Source organism: Varroa destructor, unplaced genomic scaffold (genome assembly GCF_002443255.2).
Source record: "Varroa destructor unplaced genomic scaffold, Vdes_3.0 BEIS01000001.1, whole genome shotgun sequence".
NCBI classification, from domain to species: domain Eukaryota; kingdom Metazoa; phylum Arthropoda; class Arachnida; order Mesostigmata; family Varroidae; genus Varroa; species Varroa destructor.
This window is the reverse complement of record NW_019211454.1, coordinates 55,152,828-55,177,294: the sequence shown is the minus strand read 5'-3', so window position 1 is coordinate 55,177,294 and position 24,467 is coordinate 55,152,828. Positions and strand designations below refer to the sequence as shown.

The window sequence follows — 24,467 nt, the reverse complement described above, 5'->3', positions numbered from 1 at the left end:
GTGAAAGCGAGTGAGTCTACGTCAATAATTGACAGGTTTTCCATTAGGTAGTTTTTCGACTTCAGCATTGAAATATACGAAATTGAAGAAGAGCTATCAAATGAAAATTTCTCTCCATGGCAAACAATAAGGCGAAATGGTACCCATATTGTAGAACAGGTCTGTACTTGTCTTCCAATTTAGTACAGCAGTGATCCTAAAGTGTGGAAAATTTGTCATCCCTAAGCTACCTTATATAAAGATTCTACACAGCCAACGTCCTGTGCAAATGAGTTTTACCTCGAGCTAGCGGTTGGACAGGCGGGCATAACAATTGCCGCAAATCATCTTGGCATTTAGGCGCGAGGCAGTCGGATAGGAACGTGGAAAAGAATTGTTGACGTCATTCTTCCTTGGGGCTTGGAACAAAGTAGGATAGGTAGATTAATGGGTGGCAAATAGCAATCAGATTGAGATAGTTGTAACTGAATTTATAGAAGTATTTATTCATGGTACCGCCTAACTCTGAATCGTTACGGTACGACAGCAACTTTGGGGGTTTCCGATGAGAAATGGCGGATGAGGGGTATAGGCACATGTCAGTCATTTTTTCAGTCAGTCTCAGCAAAGGATACGATTTAGAGGACGGCAATACCGCGTCGGGTGAAAGTAGTGGACGAATTCGTCGTACTCATTTCCATAGGAGCCTTTTGATTGCTGCAAAATAGGGATAATTTCTATCTTTGCTTTGATTAGGGGTGTGTAGCGTAGCAGTGATGATGTCGCTCCCACGCAAACCGGTATCGACAGAAGGCTTCTGTTCTGTTTGTTGGTGTAATTTTTGCATAATTTTGGGGAAGCTTTTTACACTGCCGCAAAATATTTGTCCACAGACCTGGTCTTTTCCGCATCCAACAAAACACTAAATAACTAAATGCAATAGTGAGTATACCCGTCCGCGGTGAAGGGCCGGCAGTGGGCTGTAAGTCGAAGCACACCGACCCACTCAAAAAAAAGAGAGAGAAAAAGAAAAACATGGGTCAGATAATTACTTTCCTATTTTGTACATCCAACTTCAAAGGTCTGTAGAACAATTGACTGGACAAAGCAGACCGTGAAAAATCAAGCCTACTAAATATTGCACGTAAGACAAATGGTCATTTTTCTTTAACCTGAGATAATGGCTTAAGACAGGGCTAATTGGATGCTAATTACGAAAAGTTTTATTATTTAGTATAATAAAGTAAATTAAATGCCTACCAACATGACTAAGGGGAAAGAAATATGGATCAGGTACTACGTTCTAGTTATAATTATGCTTTCAAGCTAAATTTACATAGAGTGATATACGAGGAAACATTTAGTAAACGTAGAGCAAAGCTTTATCTTCGTTATATCCCTTATAAATAATAATAATAGTAATATTAGTGAGGATTAGGTTAAATACCGTACTCAAATCAATTTCACTAGTTTTTAAAACTAATAAAATAGATCTTTTCTCAAATGACCAAAATCGTGAACATAGTTTTCTATAAAATTTTAGGTTGCCCTGAGATACTAGATGCTTAATAATATGTTTTTAGTTTTTAGCCGATTCTAAACCTAAAAACCTTCCAGCTCTGGAATCTATTGGACTTTACTGTTACATTAAACCGTAAAGCGCGTCGCCTCTTTGTATTTTTCCATTATCATATCACTGGCATATAGGAATATTGCTTTTCTTCCCCGTAAAAAACCTTCGCAGCGATTTGCTTCTGATCCTACGGTTATTATTTATCATTTATAATTATTGTACTGCTAGTCAAACGACATGCAAAAGAAGCTACTAAACGCTTAAGTTCAACCTGTCAAGAACAAGTTTAATTGAACTATTGCAGAGGTTAATCCTAGTCATAAATTATCTGACAGCGAATAGAACGCTCTTTTTTTTTAGAAAACAGCGGTCGTATAATGTCTATTTTCCTTGCTGTGCAGTTCCTCCCGGCACGATTCATTTAGCTAGGGACAAGTCTTAGGGAGCATTGTCGATTTAAGCCACCTTTGATGTAAACGTAATAGCGGTGATAAAAACGGTAATAACAAATAAATAGTACTAGAATTGTGCTATTTTGGGCAGCGCTCTGTCTGAACCAATTGGATTAGTGTCCAATGGCAAAGTCAAGAAGCTTATCGTGTATTTAAGCTGATGATCAACTGGGCAGCTTTAGTAGTACAACTTTCAAGCGGTAAAGTGGCTCGGAAAATCATTTTAAATAAGCTTGGTGCCGCTTAGCAGTTTCTCCTGTATTGACTTTAACGATATATAGAAAAATGTAAAAAATATAACCTTGGCAACATTTTTAGAAATTTCATTTCAAGCCAGTGCACCGGTGGGTCAACAATTAAAGTTAATGTAGAATCGTTAGTTAATTAATTAACAATTAATTAACTAATGATTCTAAAAAAGTTCAATATTAATTAATGAACAAAACAAAAATGCTAAGATCAACGTTGCTTGTACTAGAGTTACCTCGCTGCTCTGATGTCTAGTAGAAACAATGCAAATGCGCCCCAACCACTTCTGACAGGTTTTTGACGTAAATATTAAAAAAACATGTGCGATATACGTGTGTACCTTTACGAATGCGTATAGACACAGTTAAGCTTGCTATGGCCGTCTGCTTATTATACACAAATAAAGTAAAAAAAGATACAAATGTAATGAAATGATGATAACCCTGAAAACCTCTCCTATAAAAACGACAGCTATGAATCAGCCCGAAAGATTTGGAGTTTGAACTTTCTTGCAAAAAAATAAACTCTTGTGAAGTTATCACCTTCAAAGCGAACATCGAGAAACGGCAAAATAAAGGAGCAAAAGGATTAACTGTAAACCCTGTGCTTACCAACCCTTTCAGCGTTAAAAACGTTTATAGGTTTATCTTTATTAAAATTTAGGTTTTACTCTTTATTCGGTCATCTGTTGGCAGTCTTAACATTAAGACATTTATATTATATATTATCATTGCTAAATAAAATAGCGCGCAAAACAGGTCCCTTCATCATCTTTGTCGTCATTCTCATCGTCTCGTTTCTCCCGTGCTTTTGTTCTTGCTGTTTTCTTTTTCGTTCATTCTCCGTAATACGATTCTTTGCAGTGATTTGTTTATATTATTATTACCATTTCATTTTATTATGAGATTTTCATTTAAGGATCCTCATGCCACAAAAACCTCGAACGTGGCAGCGATTGTTTTAAACGCGCTCCAATTCCACATCTTCTTTTTTTCCTCTGCTCAACGCAGTAGAGCAGACGACGCACCTATTTCTTAGGGATAGAAAAGCGCCAGGGACACAACACTTAATAATTTACATAGAGGGAAGCTGCGACGAACTGCCCTACCACAGCGCTAGGCTATCGGCGGTGGCCCATGGAGGTAATCAGTATTGCCGTAGTCACCGCCTCGCGCAGAACGAGGCGCTTACACGGCCATATGTAGCGTATCTATTTGTTTCTCCTTCTTTATCTTTATCTCTTGATTTTTGCTTTCTTTCTTTCTTTCCCTCCAAGATCTTCAAATTCTTTCGATTTTTCTCATTCAAGCTTTTTCCAATCCTACAACCGCGTCGTATGTAGCGACGGTGTTGATGATATCATTTAACTCTCGGCCGCTGTTGGCGCTGCTGCAGGAGTGGGCCGACGCAGATTGGGTCGAGGCCGGTTATTCGCGAAAAGCGCACCGCGTTGCCTTTGTCGAGGTCGTGAAGGTCCTGATGTTGTTGCGGGACTCTCGGTCACCTCCGCATCGCCAGTTTCCTCAACCTATGACAAATAACAGTTTTACCTTAGCTATTTAAGTAAGCTCGTAGCTGTATGTCCAACACAGTGCAGTACGCTCTATATAGAGAAAAAAACTAGAAGAGCGTCTGAGAAGCTGGTACGGTCCTCATCAAATCTTATCTATCTGCCTAGTTGCGGTTCGGAGTTGAATATATAGGAAAACTGACGCAAAGCCTTTTTAGCTCAGTGCATTTTTTTTAAAGGATGTACACAGAGTCTATAAAGGCAACCTGGAGTTAATTTTTAATGATTTGAAGTTTGATAATAACCGTTTTTTCCAGTAAGTACAGGAGACTGCAGTGTAGTCCTGAAATACCTAAGTTAACTGCTACTAATAGAAAATAAATAAAAAATTTGCAACACACTGCTACAATCGTATCAAATAAATATACGAGAAACGTTTTCAGTAAATGATATAGTCGTGAATAACAAATTAATATATCGCAAAAGCACTTATACGTTGTAAATATCGGTAGAGAATGTATCAAGTTCCTATGAAATTTGGCCTGACCTCTCATCAAGTATAGGCTGATTAACTAATTATACCTTTGTTTCTTCAGTCCTGGCTACAGGAGCTTCCGTCTTTGGAGCCTCTTCTTGACCTGTTTTGTCCTTTTCCTCACCAGCTTCGATTGTCTCTTCTTGCTGCTTCTTCACTATGAACGAAATATACGATCAGTCATAATTAGGGTATTAGTTATAATACTAATAATACAATTAATTATAAAAGAAGGAAAAAGAAACTCAAATGAAGTCATATGATATCTACAGCAACTTTTTGGCTACTGCCAGCAAAGGTGAATAAATAAAATTTTTTTTATTTAATTAAGATTTCTACATGGTATACATTTTTTTCTGTAATGTATCTACGCAATTAACACAAAATAGAAAGAGAGAATCAGTTCACTTTATACAAGTTCAAAGATCAGTCTGTTTGATAGAAATTTAGACGGAACAGCGATGCTTTAAGTGGCGACTTAAAGTTCGCGGTATATAAATTATGAGCTATCGGTCGAAGTAAACATTAACCATACTTAAAGAATAACACGTCGAGCTTTTTTTACCGAAAACCAGAATGAAACCTTTTTATACCGTTCATTGTTCCAATTCCACTTGGAAGCAACTAACGATTAGCGGTAAAGATACGGCGCCTATAAATTTTACTACACCAAGTCTGACGCTGTTTTTGTTCAAATCCAGAGTTCTCTAAAACTTTATCACGCAGTTGTTATTACAACTATAGAAAACTAGACAGAATTCAATCAAAGAATAACTATTTACCTTTTTAGGATTCGCCGAAAATATATTCGAAATTATACGTTTTAAGGCGTTAACACTTGGATCGATTACTTGAAGAGACAAGTTTTCGATTTTTTTTTTTAAACCTTTGACCTGTTTCGGCTTGAAAATGATATATAACGTGCGCGTCGCGTAAAATCAAAGGAAATTTACTCTGAAGAACACAACAAAACGATCGCAATTATTTATGACGCATATTCTTCACCCCTGTCTTATTTTTTGTCCCCTTTTATACCACTTCCTTCATTTTGTCCTTGTTTCTATAACACATTCGCCGCTCACTATTTCTAACGCGCTAAGACACGAGATCGACAACATCAGTACAATAGCCTTAGAAGAAACTACACCAGAAGCGGCCGTTATAGTTGCTGCAACCGTAGCAAGCAACATGCTGCGGGAAGGTCTACCTCCCCCAACTCATTGCACCAGGATGTTGCCGAGCGGGCCTCAAGGACACATTAAGAGCTCTCAATCTAACGACCTATCTCTATTATGGATCGTAATAATATATGATGGCTGTCAGGAGAGCAAGCATCAACAACGAAGAGGGCTAATGATACCTCTGGGGATTGGCTTAGTTGAGAAAGAACCACCGACAACGAAAGGAAACGACTGCCATCTCGCCGAAAGCTAGCGGCTTCTTTCTTTTTCAGACTCTCTATATGTCGTGGCAAAGTGAGACTAGCTTGTTGTTTGTGTCCATTCTGTATGCTCTACCCCGTAACAATATGATGCTATGACGAAAACAGCTCCCTTACAAATTTCCTCATTCAGTACATGCGTAATAACATACAATTAGCGACGGCAAGGTATAGACAAATTGTGGAGTTGTATGATATCACTCGTTTTATGTCTAAGAGACTGACGCTCACCAGAGTATAACAAAAAAAGTATTATTTTTAGAGGATGAGGCTAACATCGTACCTGGTCTTCTGCCAGGCCTTGGCCGAGGTCCTCGAATTCCCTGTCCCTTTCCAAAGAGGCCGCCAGCGGTTCCTCTTGTGGGAAGGGGCTTCTTCGTTGGTGCTGTGGTTGTGGTTTCTGCACTGGAAGCTGCCGGTGCTTGGACGGTTGTTCGTTTTGAACCACGACGCGGGCCGCCTCCGAAACGCTTTCTGGTAGGCTTCGTTTCCGTATCGGATGCAGCCGTCGTTGTGGAAGATTCGTCTCTGTTCTCTTCGGTGTCATCTTTGGGTGCTTCCGTTGAAGGCCTTCTTCGGCCTCCGCTCAGCCGAGATGGTCTAGTGGGACGTGGTTTTCGCGACACCGTAGTTCTCTTTGATGGAACATTAGTCGTTGTTGTGGATGTTGTTGTAGTTCTCCTTCGAGATCCCCCAGAAGGCCTTGGAGGACGAGTTCGGCGGTTTCCAATACCCTTTTTAGGCGATGCCTCGGTGGTGGACGTCGTCGAAGGCTCCTCGGTAGTTGTAGTGGTAGTCGTTGAAGTTGTCGTTGACGTAGTAACTGTCGAAGTTGAGGAAATTAATGCAGGTTGGCCAGAAGGAACGGAGACGGCGTCAGAGTTGAGTCGGGCCCCGGATGGAGCCACAATATGGTCGGTATCTGCCGATTCACCAACGGCTGCTACTGAAATGTTTTATAGCAAATTAAAAGGGACAAGATTCAAAATTGGTCTCGGGCGAGATTAAGTTAATAATTAACGGCAACGTATTATTTATTTGCAAAATGTAACCGACAAATGGACTTAAGTAACAATACCAACTGGTTACAAACATATGTACAGGATAGATAACAGTAATTATTTTATTTATTAAAAATTTCATTTTGAATAGTTGGTCATCTACTTACGAAGTATTCGAAATAAGCAAAGACAAAGTGTACTTAAGTAGAGATTTGTACATATCATACAAACTTCGAATCAACTTACGGGTGGATGAAGCAGTTGCCGTAACTACGCTTTCCTGCGAATTAACCTTCAAGCTAGGTGTGGCTGTTGATGAGGTCGTGGCACCGCTAAATTGCGACAGTGACGCGCTGCTCGAAACTGTCTTAGGCTGGAAACGAGTCGACGGCGTTTTGTCGACGTTGTCAAACGAGTCTAGGGAATCGACAGGCTGTTCCTTTGCGGTATCGTTTTTTCTATCATCATCATAATAATAGTAATAATAGACGACATATTCTTCTTTCTTTCCATCCTTGTCTTTTGTCACAGTTTTTTGTACGACCTGAACAGGCTTCTGATTTCCAGATTGACCGGCAGATTTTCCCTATATAAAGAACAGCAATAAACATGCTATGTAAAGAAGGTCAAGGTGTGTTTACAAATGTGACCTTCCTCCAACGTATTATTACAACTGTTGCTCGTAAAACATAATTTATTAATTGTGCAGTAAAAAGTGGTGCAGTCATTGAATCGGTGACCCACGTCAAATCAGCTTTTTCACGACTGGTACGCCATACGCGGCCTTTCTCTGTCTCTACCTCATTTTCTCTTCTCTTTGCCACTTTAGCGCGGAGACCGACGTCCTCATTTGGACGACAACGGGAAGAGCACAGTAAGCGAATGGGTAAAATAGGGGGTGGCCGAAATCGAAATTCGGAACCCCATCCCAACTGCTTGCCTCGTAAGGTCGTAACATGCGATGTCGATATTGGAACAAAATGAAGGGACTGAGCCAAAACCAGTAAGTCCAGTGATATTGCGAATACAGTAAGCCGGATGCGATTTAAAAGATGTAACGAAGAACAGAGCGATCACTGTTCAGAATGATATGAAAATAATTACCTGTCTATCGGTGTTCTCGACCGATGATGTTGACGACACGCTCATATGGCTCTTCTGAACGGCCGGCGTCGATGTTTCGATAGCAGAGGTGGCCGAGAACGGATGCTGAGTCGCGGCCTGAGGGATCAAGCAGTCATTAGTATCGCTAGCGCTTAAAGCCTTTAAGCAGGACCTATGTAGAAGGACAGGTTGAAGGAAAAGTGCCTGACGTCGACTGCTGGGGTCGTTCGTCACGCGTTGCGAGGTTTATGTCAGATCATACGCCTCATTTCTTGCTTGCTCGATTCCCACAAAGTCCAAAATTATCAGTCGTAAGCTCCGTCATCACAACGATCTTGGTATAAGTTCTGTGCTATACCTCTCCTCGTTGTCAATGTCGGTAAAATAATAGGCACTATTGTTGATTCTTTATTGTACTCTTCGCTCTATTAGATAAGTTACCTTCAACTTATCGAGGTCAAAAATGCATAAACGAATAAAAATGTGCTGCAAAAGTCTATGAAACGTTCGTTCATTTTCATTGTGAATCAACATACGACATGCGAAGAAAGTGTCGGGTAGGAGAGTTCCTCGTAACGACAATAATCATATTCGTGCGTAATGCTTACTGTAGTCGAATGGAAAGGCATTACGGCACCGAAGTGTAACGTAGTGTTATTGCAATTTTTATTATAAATCCGAACTTCGGTTATAAAGAGTCTTGGATTTATCCCAAGTGCGTATATATGGCGTGCATATGCGCGTTTCCTTTACTGTTCTACGGCCTACGGTTATAAGTAAGGCTAATGCACACACCTGCTAATAGTGGAGCTACGAGCCATTATTACCAGCCAGGACCGCCGGCGTAAACATAGCAGGAGCATTTAAACTCGATCAACTATATAACAGTTGTTAAAGAATATATACGTGGAGAATGTGAGCCTTTGACTGCCCAAAACCCTCGCTCTTCGGCGTTTTTATTCTCCTACCAAGTAGCCTTCGCCGACCATCAGCAAACAGCATATAAATTTGTCATCATCGCTTATCACCATCCACAAATTACTGGCATTCTCCTTAACTGATAAAGAACGCACAGCGCTCTCTGCCTGTATACCTTGTCCGTTTCACTCTCCCTTCATCGTCTTCTTCTGTTTACATACACGACACGTTTCTGCTAGCACTTCGTACGCTGTTTACCTCTGTGGCTGTCGTGGTTGTGGATGGTCTAGAAGTTGTTGTTGTTGATGTTGTTGTCGTTGCTGTGGTACTTCGGACCGCACTTGTCGGCGCCTCGTACTCCTGCAGTTGTTGTTGTTGTTGTTCATATGAATACTCGGAGTCATCGACATCTTCCTGTGGGACAGGATGTTGAGGTACGTGTCTTTGTTGTTGAACTGGAACGCTGGCAGTTGGCGCCTGGTAGTCGGTATAGTACTGGTTGGGATATTGTTCCTGATACTGTTGATACTGGTGGGGGCCTCGAACCTAATAATCAAATCATCGTGTTCGCGTGCGACGGGATCGGACGTAACGGTACGGTAGTTGTTGCGTTACTACTGTGCTACTATGTTTAAACACATGTCAAATATAATCACATATCGAATGCGTATATAATACTATGTATTACTATGTGCATTATTATGTATACTTACCACAAATGATAAGTGATTGCAGCCTTAGTATCTACCTACAGTAATTTAGGCGTATTAACGGTAGAACACGGTATCCATGTGTATATACATATATATATATATATATATGGTGCTTTACACCTCTCTTAGGTTCTAGTCTAGTTTATACAAAATGTACGAGAACCGTAATTTGCGTAGTTGCGTGATAGCTGTTGGGACGCAAGAGTGATTCTCGGTGCTTAGATGTGCTGTTCGTTGGGCTGCTGCTATTTTTATCGAATCGTTTTCGTAGCGAAAGCATTAGCTTGCAGCGAGCTTTGCTCAGGTGCCGCAATGACTCCCCGCAGACTGATTTTTCTTGAGGCGTACAGCATTGCCAAAGGTCTCAACGAGTCTGTTTCCGCACGCCGCTCGCCATCGGCAAATCCCCAGGCAGCTTTGTATCCTCTCAATTCTTGAAGCTTTTCCTCAAGTAGAGTGTTGTTAAGACTGCTAAGTCTTACTAGCATTTCTGTCAATGTTATGCTTGTACTTTCTCTAAGGAGAGCGAGAATGCATAAGCATCGTGAGAATATTACGGCAAAAGGATCCCCAAAACAAAGAAAAGATCTTTGCTATGGAGAATACCAATTGTTAGGATGCTCGTTCTGCAGCCGATTATTAATGTTATTCTCATTGAAATCCAAAATTTCACTGATATGGTTAATTATACCTGATATTCGAGAATTTTTTGGCAAACCTTTCTACAGACCGTATGAACCGATTGTTTTTTGGCTATCCCCTCACGAAAGGGCGTTCGTACGTCATGTATAATAGTTTCCAGGAAAACAGAAAGCCCAAAAGTTCACCCCCCCACCCCTCCCCCTCCCCCTCCCCCTCTTCACACCCTCTCGATCTGTGCTAATTTTATGTGTCTCAAAGCTATCTTTTTGATGTGTGCTTTGTTTCTAGTCGCACTAAATCAACTTTGCTCGTCGTCTATGAGTTAAAATTAATTATCACTGTAATATAAGGAATAACAATGAAGTTTCTTCACTGTTGTTTTTTGATTCTGTTTATTTTACCTATGTATCGTTAAGAAAACTCCTGCAAGCCTCATGAACATTTAGTTTCCTATTATCTGAGAGGTAATAAAACCCGTTCTTTTAAAGGGATCACATGAATTACTGCACTGCTGAAAATGCCATAATTTACGTTCATAAATACGGAACCTATTCCGTGTAAGAAACTTTTTTTGTGTAAGAAATGTTTTGCCTAGACTATCACAATAAGTATCCGTGTCATAAAAAATCAAAGCTAATGTAATTCAAAGAAAGCAAAATGGCGAAGAAGAGTTATTGAAACAATTCTGACCATCGCACCGATCTGTTGAAACGCCCAAATTCAATATGCGGTTTGATATAACTATCATAGATTTTATTGATACGAGAACGATGCGACATTTTGTGCATTAAACATTTTTCCTTTTGTTCATAAACTCTACTTACTCAATTAGGCCGTTTCTACTGAATTAAAATATACTTACAACATAATTACAGTACAATTTTATCGCCTCGAGGAAAGCCGCAATGTCATTCTGTACTCTATGGCATCTAGCGTTAAGCCGCTTATTACGGAAAAATAAAGCAGAAGCATTGCTTGTACTCAGCTAATAGCATTTCTATGATAATATCACTACTGTTTTTTTATGTAGCAGAAAAATAGCTGTGTACCCGTCTTATATAATAAGAAATTCTGAATAAGATAACGGCCATGAAGGAACCGTTTTGATTAATACCAGCGATTCATATCACACTGTTCGTCTACCGAGCTTTCTCAATAGAACGACTAGCAGTCAGGCGAATGTAGTTCTTCTAACCTCAACTGTCGCTTCCTCCGCTATAACAACGCATAGTTACGGCACCCACTAGTTTGACAAACATGTTTGTTTTGTTACTTAGCGGTAGTCGCAGACCCTTTACCAGAAGGTCGAAAGCTAATGATAGACATACGTCAAGATGATTCCGCTATGTGCTGAAAGGTTTGCATTGACACGGCACAAACAAAAAACGCGACAATATCGGGTTCCAAAAACCAAAAAACAAGTAGCAGAACTAACGAAGACGAACGACACAGAACGACAAATATTCCTTTTCAATGGTGGTTCAGTTTTATGCATTATATCTAGGTCGTGGCCTGCCAGCGCACTGGCTGCGTGCTGTCGGTTGTCCTACAAAAAAGTAGCCATCGATTATACCATAAAGAAAAATGGTGTTCATTAGAATCGAGCACGATAACAGATCGACATGGATAATTAAACTGTGATCACAGACCAATGGGTGACGGCTGACATCTAAACGATGTGTCAGGGAACGAATAACGGAACATGTCAGAAGCCAGGTCTGTGCGATACTTGTGCATGTGTATGTTATCAAGGGTCGACTGTGTGGACATTCTTGATTATAGAGCACAATCTAGCCAGCCATTAGTGAGAAGTATCGAACTAAAAATATACCTAGGAGTCGCTGGGGAAATCCTTCCATTCGGATGCGTGAATACATCTACAATTAAATTTCAAATAGGGTATTGACATCCTCTGCGAGCTAAAATCAGGATCAATTTCGGATTTCGAGAAAAATGGTATTGTTCAACGTCGGTCAAACCCACACCAAATAGCACAGAGGCCTATGAAGCTACATTAACTGTCTGAATAAACAACAGGCGTTGTCCTCTACTTGTATTTAGGCCCATTCTAAATTAGTTCTAAAGCAACGTTCGGCACATTTTTAAGCTTGAAGAGCACCCTTTTTTCCGAGTAAGCAGTTATATCGTACAATGGACAGGAAGTAGAAACCGCTGAGGCGTCACTTAAAGGAGGACTGAGAAGACAATCTCAAAGTAATTATGATTATTTTCGCTAGATAAATAAGCAAGGTTGGTAAGTTTTATACGACCCTCGTTAACTCTTGCTTGTCTATATAACTATGTCCAAAATAATCCTATCGCGAAATGTGAAATGTAAAGGTTTGGCCTAAAAACCCATAAACTCAGTATTTGCCGACGCACCCTTGAAGCCATGGACCAGGTCTTTACAAACAGTTTAAACAAAACGTTCTTTACCATACGATCAGTGTGTCTAAGACGTGTGACTCAGTGGCTGTGTGGTTATCTGACAAACCACTAGTGACATATAAGACAGAACGTGGGATAAAGCGCGCGAAAGATGACGGTCAAGCGCCACATGGGTTGGCATATACTCATCTAAAGGCGCAGATTTTCTACAAAAGCTCTTTCTCAATATAATTCGAGCTCACATAATCATGCTGACATGCGACACTACTGCCCAAAAATAGAAACAAGCGTAACTCCTGGCACCGATATGGTGAAACGGATATTAACGATGAAGCTTTCTGAAATTCGACTTCGGGAAGAGGAATCAGCACCAAATACAGTTTCTTTGACGAATTTTATCTGAAGATTAAGGGAAGTATCTCAAAACGTTCATCCCATATATTTTATATAGCAGATTATGAAAGACGATACAACTTCTTAAGCGTTTGTCAGAGCTTTCTTCGCTATTCGGATACCAAGTGACACACACGCTACGCTCGCTCCAAGATCGTTGCTGACCCTTAGGTTGTCGTTAGTTCTTGAAGAAGTTTCCGATAGACAACAGATCCTAATGAGGTATAACACCTGACTTGTCTCATCGTCTGCGGCCTAGATGGCCTTTTTTTCGATACTCGAGGTTCACACGATCCTGGCTCGTCCGACACAAAAGGCCATTGTGTCATTTTAGCACCAATAAAAAATACCATATTTTTGAGTTCACGTGATTTACCGACCTGTTGGTATGGATGCAGCTGTTGCGGTTGCTGATATATCTGTTGGGTCTGCTGCTGCTGCTGATTTGGAGGTAGAGCCCGTACAAATACATTGTAATCATCCGCTCCCTGTGCTTGCGCGTGGCTTGTACCTACAGCGAGAACGAGCACGAAGTACGTTACCCTTTGGTAAGGTACCCTTAAGGTTGGCCGTTTCACCCTTAGTCTGTAAGACAGAAAGACGAAACACTCAAACTGAGCCGTCTAATTTGAACCAGACTGTATACACCAATTTAGAGATAAATCATTAAGTACAAAGATGTTCCTGCTAAGTTTTTTGATTAAATAAGTAGCTGCAGCTTAGTAACTAGTTAAATATAGAATACATATATTTGAAAGAAGTCATAAATTTGAAATCTACCAGGCGTTGTATACAAACTAAAAAGATATAACGAGCGATAGCTGATCTAGGTGATATAAGAGTTCAGGTATGCGTACGGGGCGAACTGCTTTACTTTAGTTTTAATCTATGGCGAACATATTGAACCGTTATCATGAATGAAGCACATTTCGGGAATGTAGAAAATCGACTGCATTTCCTCGCCTTCGGAGCAACTGTTATCCATTTAATACGACAGAATGACCTCCAGACCACTATTTACGAATGCGTGAAGTCGCTTAAGTAATAAGCTCTTTCAACTTAAAGCATAACTTCAATAGGAACATCTGAAGAGTTTTGTGTCTATTATGGTGGATTGTATCAGTTCTGTTAGACACAAATAGCATTAGACAATCATCGATGGCTATGAAATCGGCAATTTCCCATAGCAGAATGACAGGAAGAACTATTGTTTTAAAAATAGTCCACTTTGTATCTACTATTATTGCTCCTCATGCGGAAACGATTTCCACATGTGTGTTCCATAAAATGGATGTGTATTTTCAGAAAGTGCCCATAAAATTGACTATGTGCGTTCGGCTGAAGTGTGCTTCTGACCGCTGAAGGAAGCCGTAAATTGATAATACCTAATAAAGTTTAACAACTCTATGGCGCATATTTTCGGTAACTGGGTTGGGAATTTGAAGTAAATAATTTAAACGGAAAGTTCATCATTTGCTGGAGTAATATAATAAGGAAATAGACAAGTCCTTTAGAAAGTAAGTATTGTGCTTATTAATATTTTCGTTTGGACGTCTGCAGTTAAAATTTGTTACGGTACACCTTAGTTAAGAGGCCTACCTTGTTTCATTCGCTTCAAAAACTTTAACAAAAGTATCGTTGTATCTTTTCAGTTTCTTTATGTTGATTGTGTTTGTCAGTCGAGCTACCTAGATACTTAAACCATTATATTATTAGCCAAAAGCTAACTTAGTTTATCGTTGGTTGTTCTGTTATAGACTGCAGGCCATCCAAAAATAAGGACTTTTATCTTGACATAAATTTCCAACTTCGCTGTTGCTTCACTCGTATACAACCGGCCGTTCACTATTCCGCTGTCTGTCTTTTAATGTCTTATTTTGGCCGTTCTGCCCCCCCCCCCCCGTGTTGTTTTTTGTATAATATTTCTTACGACACCTAAATTGGGACATACTTTGGCGTGCTAACTCGCCACAATAGAACATGTATGCGAAAATAAGTTATCCAATCTTTCTGCATTGAGTGATTCCCCCCAAGATCAAAAGCCTCTTTCTGAAATCGACAGTTTACGTTAATCCCGGCTTTAATGTGGCTTCTGAAAAATTTAAAAAAAGATTTCCACGAGGCAAACCAAAAGGTCTTCAGTAGAGTTTAGATTTAAAGGGCTTAACAATCTATCGAACTTGGTTGTCCAACGTTTAACCTTCTTAGCCTTTGCACTCTTTTACAGCTTTGAAATCTTTTGTTTTTTTTAAACCTTTGCATCTTTGCAATATTTAGTTTTTTATCTACCCAGAATGTAATTCAGCTTCCATTTCTCGGACGTAGCGTACTTGAACGAACCTTTAGCGGATCTATACCTATTACGGTTGCCTGATGCGCTGTTCCTATTAAAACATAATTTTCGGATTAAAGAAGAAACATTTTCCCGATTTAGGAACTAGTTCTAAGCATATGTTTAAAAAGAGCTCCACATGCAAATTGTTATATCAGAATTTTTACGTCGTTTCGACTGTGAGGATATGCATATATATGTATATACAATTTTATCCTATGAATTCCCGGAAATCAGATGTATGTAATGCGCGAAGTTGAGGTGCATTAGAAACCTTCGTACATATTGCTCGGGTTTCTCGATTATTAAGCACCGGTCTTTAATACGAGAATAAGGGTACTGATCTCTGATGCTCTGCATAAATATTATTGTATAAGAAATTTAGAAAAACCTGTATATTGCTTGTAACCTGTACAAATCTGCTCTATGAATGAGGTAAGATGGTTACTCTGAGAAATATTTTCCCTTCTTTCAAGAAAAATTACACTGATTTTAGTTACTTATAGGATCCAACGCTAAGATAGACCTCTACTATAACCTAATTTTTCTACCGTACGCGGCTATTGTTTGTACTCTTTCTTTTGATCCTGTCCTCCTCTGTTCTTTTACTACCGCTTTTTGTACTACGTAGACAACCGCAATGCTATCATACATCATACGGTTACGTTTATATTTACCTGTTCTTCAAATATATCTTTGAATAGTGCTAACTGTTATTTTACCTTTTCAGGCAGCATATGGTCGCATTGCTATAGATATGAGTCTTATTACTATCGTTATTCTCGCCTGCATTTACATTATTACGCCGTACTTATATGTTGCGAATATCAACAAACCAGTATCTCAGGCCGGTTGTACGGTTCTGTTACGGCGGCCGATACCTGCGTTTACACGTTGCGTTGTGCCCCTCATAGACCACTCCCGATCTCTAACATAACACTTCTATATGTATGCATATTCATCTGCTCATATATATAGGCGATGCATGGCTGTCTATAGGTATTGACGTGGCACAATACCGTTGGCTGTTTCACCAGAATCGGCTTAGCTGCTCTGTGCTTGAGCTACTTCTGAACTTCTAAGCCTTTCAGCAGATTGGCAGAAATATTGAACAGGCAGAAGACGTTCGACTGTTGACGCTATACACATAAAATGGGGAAGGTTAGCTAAAAGCTGACGGAGCGCAAGCATATTTTACTGGCTTTATTTCTCAACGTAAGGTACTAACTGTACGCAATAAGATCAAAGTGTTTACTGGAACTGCTTGTATTGCTAAGGGTTGATTGGCATCGTTTTCTGCGTCGCGTCTGTCAAGCTTTCCACCTGCCCCCAACTCGGTCTTCCGACCTCATATAGAATGGCTCTTTCGAAAATGAATTCCACTACGCCACTGATTTTTATAAAAAGAACTTGGCTTTTGCCCACTTGCACGACCGATGAATCCTTGCGCACCTAATCGAAGAATATGCATCCATGACTCTTTTCGTTGCGTCCACGCGGAAGGATCCGCTGTTCTTTATGGAAGTTTTTAGCTCCCCGTGGTATCAAAGCAAAGCGTTACCGGCAGGTTGGTCATCACATCCAAAATATAGCTAGTTACAATGTATTTCTCAGTACCGTACCTGTTGCAGTGTTGGGCTCGGATGTTATTTATTGAGCTTGGTGAAAAGAACAAATTAGAACAAGCAACTCGATTTATTTCGTTATAGGCTGCATATAAACGTCCAATACGTACGTAATACGACAGAGCTTTATACCTGTTTCACACATACATTTATCAATTGATCTTTAGTACTTAACGCGCAACACATCTCAATTTGTATATCATCATTTAAAGAAATGACTGACTCCTGGAGGATGGACGGATGACATCGGACGCACGTGTCATTCGATGTCACTTTGTGGTGTCTCTGAATATCATTGTCTGGGGTATCAATACTGTCTAGCCACGGGGATATGACACCTGATTGACAGATATGTTGCAGAAACAATTTCGACTGATAGCCTGGTCGATGTTGCTTGTCCAACTCTGATGGGGTGATCGCAGCGCTCGTGGGTGTGACTGGAGTACTGAAGTGGTAAGGGAAGTCTACTTCGTATAGCAGAAAGGAAGTAAACCGATGGGCTATGCGGCGTATACAATGTGAGCACATATACTGTGTCATATAGAAGAGGTGGTACAAAACGACGAAGATCGAATCCTGCGGTGGGGCCGAAACCATTGCTGCCCGGCAGGATCGCCTTAACCCGTAGACCAATCAAATCAACGTTGGCAAAAAGGCATCATCAATAAAGCATTAGCTCATCTACTGCTAAGTGAAATCAGAATTTGAATGAAAGCCAAATAAAATATGAGCAAAACATGAAACCAACTTTATTTATTATATATAAGCATAATAAAAGTCAGTGATTTGTTGAACTATGAGAGGTTGTATCTTGTGTCGTAATCCACCAGACTGGGCATGAACTGCATGCAGGCGGTGATTAAGTAGACAATCTGATGTATGTACTTAAAGTGAAATTTACGCGATTAAGGTGTAACTTTAACTTATATAAACATTTGAAATTTTATGTCCGCTACTGCCATTAAACACTGCTTATGGCGGCTGGCTTCAGCATGAAACAAAGTGTGTCTATGTACAGCTTCCGGTGTAGACCGCTTCATGTATCGGGGATTTTAGCGAAGAAACCTGTTGTCACTCTGTCTACACGAGGACACCTTAAACCTAACTCATCACATATTCAAGTCTTCTTTAGTAAAATAGTGGAGCATAATAAACAGGTCATTAAGGTCAACTCTGCAGGTTTCCTAATGGCTCAGCCCCTACCTAGTAAATCATGTGGTAACCTCAAAGTAACTTCATAAAACAAAATTAGATTGGTCAGGCAAGCACAGAAACAGAAACCAATGTATATTTCGCCAACAGAAGCAAAAATACCTTAAAGGGTACAAAAAAGTTTTCTGATGATAAACAGCATTGAAAGCAGCGACACCTTTGTGTATAATCGCTCCAGGCTTCCAGCAGCCCAATCGAACACCTTCAAGTTAAGTAGGACGTGATACAAACTTGTCAAAACGACGCTTTAAGATACAATCCGTCAATAGGCTGCGCCAAGTAAAATCGGGCGAACTCAGTGTTTTATATTAGCTTTATGTTGTTTATTAAACAGAACCACATCTATACTCAATATCATGATCTAACTAATATACTAAAGATGGCCTATCATAAATATATAAGCGCAGGTTCAGCTTAGGTAAGCAGGTACGCAAAACGAACTAAAGTAAGTGGAGAAACTATGTAATGGTTTAGACGAAGTGCATCATCGGTACTAACATATGGCCGTACTCGAACGTTTCTTTTTTTTTCTCTTTACAGTAGTAGTAGTAGTAGGGATAAAACCCGGCCTTTTTTCTGGAATAGCAGAACAAATTACATGCTCTAAACAATGAATATTGACATTATTACCCCAGCGTCGAACGTAAAATAGTACAGTGGTCAGACATCCCTAATGAAATGCGTGTTATGGCAGCTTGTGGCAGAGCTGCTTGATGGTAGAAAAATTGTGAACGGACTCACTGATGGCAGCCAAAGTGTCATTATAGATATACATAGACCTGTTTTAATAACGTTGTTGATAATAATGGGCGACACCATTGGCTGTCCGGCTAGTTGAAGGAGAATATCAATGTAACAGATATATCTTTGTGGATTGTTGCACCTTGCTTCTGAGTACATTTTTTTTCTTTATTTGATTGACATTCTTGCTTTGGAAATGAGCCAAGATAAGGCCTCGTTGCTTAATTCATACGACGAACGATAGCATATATTGTGATACCGATGACGAAAAGAATGATACCGCAAGGCGACAGATTTGTTGCCCACTGGCTTTTCCAATCAAGTTCTTTTTTCTGAAAAATTATTGTTTTATATTTTTGTTTGTTATCAGCTACTATATCCTTTTAACGACGTATGTGAGTCTACGAGTAAGCCTTTGGTACAACACTGGAGAGCCTTACTATTGGCTACACCGGACGTGTGCTGCTATCGTGCGTCCCTTAGTGCCAACTTGTTCTTCACAAATAGAGACGCAAAGTCTGTTTTTAATATATATATATTTAGATACATATATATTGATTTCTACCTGCAGTGTGTCCGTCCATACACGTCTATTTGGGGGTGGCTGGAAACCGACTCAATCCACGTAAGTGGAATAAATGTTGGCCGAAGGCCGGCTTATTCTAAAACTTGTCAGATTTAACACGTCAACCGAGGCTTTCGACTTCTGGCGGCGTATCGACACCTCCCCTCATACATTTCAGGATAAGCTAGTCATCTCGACCCAAGTATGTAGAACTGTTGAGAAAACCGGGCAAACCCCACTCGAACTCGAATGCGGAGACCAACCTAGCACGTTTTTAGGCTCATAGAAGCCGAGGTAAATCAACACGCGACGCCTGTTTTCGAGCCAATGGCATACGCTATTTGGGATAACAGACAACGTTCCTATGCATTAATAAGTGCTGTTTTTTGTGTTTCTGCCGAATGTGCTTTTTGCTGAGAAGAAATTCACTGATCGGTAAAAATAAGGATACGCTTGTCGTTTTGCCGTAGACCTTCGGTCAGTGTGTTTGCCTACGAAATTTCAAAAGATATGAGCTAATGTAAGTTTGAAACCAAATGTAAATGTTTGTTTCGCGCTGGGAGTCAGCTGACTGAATAAGTGCTTAATGGCAATATTGAACGTACAATTTGAAACACTCAATGTTTACACCTTCGGTCGGTGGAAGTCCGGCTCCCTTTGTAAAAACGCTGCGAATTTTTAGGGCGTAAGTGCAATATTTTTTTTTGTAACACGCACATAGTACTATGTACAATTTACCTAACCCCGAGCGCGAATAAAAATAGCAAAATGCTTTTAACATGCCACCGAAATCTATTGCGGGACGTCCCGTGCACTTCGATACGGCCTCTCATGAATTAATATTGACCACGCTTACGTAACAAACTCAAAATGGAGCGTCTAGATAAACCTATATCCCATACCTAGTAATATGTATTCATTCCATGCGTACAATCGCAGCCAGTAGTTTATACAGCAAAGGCCAACTGTTGCAGGTCTTTACTGTCTAACCAAATTTGCTATATCCGCGTCTATGCCAGCTGCTGATTAACAAATAATGATATTTTTACAGGTTCCTTTCAATATATTGTTGAGTATGAAGGAAACGATCGTAAAAACATACGCAGTGCAGGACATACGGATGCTTTCGGTGGAGTTGCTTGTACATAGAATAAAACGAAAGAATTCAGCTGAATTCGGTTTCATTCTTCTACTGAATCCCACTAGGTTATGCGTGGAAGACAATATCGGTCAAAAGGCCCTTCAAGCTCATGCGAAAAAGGATTCGAGTGAAGTACAATAACAAACAGTTTATAGGCAAAGCTTCGCTTTGTTGACATATCCGTTCAAATGAAAAATAACCTTCATAACATTATTCGCAGTACATAAATGTTTAGGCACACAATTAAAAACACTTTTTTTTTTTTCGAAAGCTATTCGCCTTGGCACCGGAAACTATTTCACAATGGAAACAAATTGGAGTCTTCTTACGTTCGATTCTTACCAAGGTGGCGGGCCCTCTTGGCCCTACGTAAAAGGCTTGCGCATCGGACAAATTCATTAAGGGCAATGGCTCTTCTTGTGTACACTTCTATTTTAAGTATAATCTATATGATGGTTCTTGCTAACTTAGGCCTTAAATAAACTAATTTTTGTATTTCGATCATTTTTCTCAAAAATAGGATTTTTCAATAGGTGCAAGGAGCTATAGTAAATCGACTTTTCCTACTCAACTTAGAAATTTGCATTAAGGTCAAACCATAACGTACAGAGATATTATGAAACAAAATCAGCTTTACTATTACTACTAATACAGCTATTAAATTTGATAGTATATCTATAGTGATTTTTATTGCAGTGTTAATTACATATATATACATATATGATAACAACATGTGATTTTTCCCCATGGCGCAAATGGTCAAACGTATTACCGTTCTGCCCAATACATTGCTAATAATGGAAAGCTGTTGATTCATTAATATTACCAAGCATTTCATTTTTGGCTTTCAAATGTTCGATTGGTTTCCTGGCGTAGACCTTTTCTTCAAGGTATCTCCGCGAAAAAGGCTATTGGTATCAAATTTGAGGAACAGGCGATGCACTCTACAGGGGCTCTTCATCTAGTCTATCTGTATAAAAGATTCTCATCAAGTATACTTTTACCTTACGACGATAGTGTGCAAGTCCTGTTAGAATTAAAATTTTGAAAAAACACAGACTGTTGTCAATTGGTATCAGTTTAATCAAAGTAGTTGAACTAATCTTTTGATTAACCTGATAAAAAAAACTTATGTGATGCTTTCGTGTAGCATTTGGATATAGGAATAAGTGCAATGAGATTGATTAATTATTCCATTTAGTCTGAATGTAGCTCCATTGCTCCGGAGATTTTCTCCAAAAGCTGTGAATCGTATTCGAGCTTGGCCAACATACCATTCGCCAAATCGTTTAGTTCGGTGCCGATCATCTTCATTGACCGTACGTGCCATTGTTGGAATACAACTTTTTCTTCTATTTACAACGTCCTACGATGCAGTGGGCACTTGATTTGCCGATGCCAAGCTTATGGCTAGATTTCCTCACAGGTTTTTTAGGGTGTTTCGCCATAACCTTTCAGTACACCTTCTTGGCCGGTCAAGCTTTTTGGTATCCTAATTCTTTCGAAAGATCTCTATGAATATCCTAAACGAGTCCATTTGATTCAAAGTTATCCCTTATCCGAGTAATTGTAAGTCGCTTGGATGGCTCTGGCTAAGGCTCCTCGCGATATGATACCTATTCTATATTTTGATACTTCCAATACCATTTTGGAATAATTTTTTTTAAAAAATTAATTTTGGCCTACTAAAGCTCGAAAAGAAAGCACAATCAGAAACGTATGACCTGATAAACAATGTATATATACATTTCTATGTATGAATGGGAATATGTAAGCATAACTGCAATGATGTCGTTGCAATTCTTGAGATGAACAAATGACAAGAACAGCATTTCAGATACGCCATAGGCAATAGAGAATTTCTCAGCAGAGGATAAAACAGTGTAAGTTTAATACGGTTACGTTCAAAGTTAAAAATGGTGTCGAAGAACAATGCTAGCTACAGATGCTCCGCCTAATGTTTGCCGGTACATTATTGCCCCCTCTATCTGACGGTAGTGTGAGTCTACTATTTAGGTGGAAGCGGATCCTTAATAATACAAAGCTATCTTGACCTAATCAATGATGCGCAACGAAACAATTGTAACCGGACATTGTTGTCTCTATGGGTCAGTCGGGGTGCCTCACTGCAAGCTTAGCTATAGAAAGAGGTAAGCCCTTCTTGCGAAACACATCGAAATACTCATGTTTTTTCCGAATATACAGCTAGTTTAAAGTGTCCTCCAATTTTGAGCTGTGCCACTATCTTAATAATACTAAAAATACGGATACATTGTACCTCGTCAACTGACTCCGACCTCGCTAAATGCCACTGATTTGCTGAGAAAGAACAATGTCGAAGCCGCGAAGAAGATGAATTAAGATATAAACAGCTTCGGCTCTATAAAGGCGTGTTTCTATAAAAAAAGTTTCTAAAGTTGATGTTTCACGATCATCATGCCCCTCTCTCGAAGTTACATAGGCTTGCAAGGTAAGTTATCAAAAACTATCTCCACGAAATTCCTTGGGTGGCTAGTACAGCCTCATTAATTTTCAATAACAGAAATAGGTTTATCGTAAATCTTACGTCTAATATGACTCGCTAATTTTTTCGTTCGTGTCATTGGCTTTTGGTGAAGTTGGGAAATGTTAATACAGTGACACAACTGCTCCAGAACCACTCGAAGCGATCGCTCAGTTGGAGATGCTTGCTATAAGGACGCCATTTGTCACATGCTCATATAGTAGCCAACTGAAAAGCTTTGAAACAGTAGCCCACCTGCGAAGTTCAGCTACAACCCAGTCAATATGGCTTACTGATATTTAACAAATAAGCAGAATTTCGTTTTACTATAGCAAGCTATTTGTACCCGACATAGCTGGCGCTGGAAACCTCTGCTTACCCTGGGACGTGCCAATAGGACACAGGAAAATATATTTTTGTACCTAGACTGTGTAACGAAGCCTTCTTTCGCATAAGTTTTCGACGATCAATACGAACCAGGTTACGAATTACCGGCTTTTAGCTGAGTTAGGTAGCAACGTTACGTGCACCGTGCTGCAAATTAGCTTATCTTAAAGGTACTCAAAAATGGTATTGCTGTTCACAATCCACGCACCGCTATTTTACTAACTTGATAACTTTTCAACGTTCAGAAGGTGTGCTAGGAAAAAGCATGTGTTTTGTCCGGGCTCCAAACAGGCTCTGATACATTACAGAAGTTGTCATTGATTGTTTTTCATTAGTTTCATTAGTCTAGGCCCGGTAGTACTCCATATGAGCAATGATCAAATAGATACGGCCTTTCATTGTTAACAACTTAAGATTTAACAATATCCTTTGTGAACTGTGTGTTTTTTTCTCCTAATCGTTAACGTTTAAACAGGGACGATTGTCTATAAGTAAGTTTTAATCCGTCACGATGATCGATGACACCTGTGTCATTTAAACCGAGAACGTGCCTTGCGACATCTGTTTACAGCCCCGAACAACAAGATAACATTTCAACAGTGTAGTGGTTAATTAAGTAGGAAAAGCAGAGCGGTTAAAACAAATGACAAAATATATGGGATCTGTTCGGTAATTGGTTATTATATGCATCAGTAATCGAGCTTTACTTCCAGCCATAAATGTCAACAATACGTATCCCACACTCACACTTTCTACTAGTTCGAACACTGCCCTTTCCCCCAAGCTGTCTTTTGAAGTTATTACGATTATTTTTTTTGAAAATCCACCTCGAACCCACTTTACGCTGCTATACCTAAATACGCAGCGTAGATAAGATCGAATAATGTCCACTCGCAAAATCTAACTTGAGTACAACAAATACCAGCTATAATTTACGTATCTTTAGATCATTCAGCAGATTTGATCGATTAAAATGTACTGGCTAGCAAATAAAATTTCAGTTGATTGTTAATCACGGCCCATAGCACCTTAGCAGACGACATAGCTTTAACTTTTATATATA

The 24,467-nt window shown here is 39.6% G+C and overlaps 1 protein-coding gene and 1 long non-coding RNA gene across 5 annotated transcripts in view; one reads left to right on the top strand and one right to left on the bottom strand.

Annotated features, from left to right (window-relative positions):
• Positions 1-2,895: 2,895 nt before the first annotated feature.
• The window catches only part of LOC111255493 (uncharacterized), a 30,118-nt gene continuing 8,546 nt past the window's right edge, over positions 2,896-24,467 (bottom strand). The window contains exons 2-8 of one of the 3 annotated variants that reach the window (XM_022817523.2): positions 13,279-13,483; positions 9,021-9,308; positions 7,845-7,961; positions 6,987-7,326; positions 6,023-6,682; positions 4,346-4,455; positions 2,896-3,781 (exon numbers count right to left, since the gene is read on the bottom strand). In XM_022817523.2, coding sequence (XP_022673258.1) covers positions 3,617-3,781; positions 4,346-4,455; positions 6,023-6,682; positions 6,987-7,326; positions 7,845-7,961; positions 9,021-9,308; positions 13,279-13,483 — 1,885 coding nt within the window. In that variant the 3' untranslated portion in view covers positions 2,896-3,616. Of the gene's footprint in view, positions 3,782-4,345; positions 4,456-6,022; positions 6,686-6,986; positions 7,327-7,844; positions 7,962-9,020; positions 9,309-13,278; positions 13,484-24,467 lie in introns of all 3 variants that reach the window. The other 2 variants (XM_022817522.2, XM_022817525.2) reach the window with 2 other exon arrangements.
• The window catches only part of LOC111254846 (uncharacterized), a 63,458-nt gene continuing 48,055 nt past the window's right edge, over positions 9,065-24,467 (top strand). For both annotated transcript variants that reach the window (XR_015320851.1, XR_015320832.1), the window contains exon 1: positions 9,065-9,196. This is a non-coding gene — a long non-coding RNA (uncharacterized LOC111254846). The remainder of the gene's footprint in view (positions 9,197-24,467) is intronic.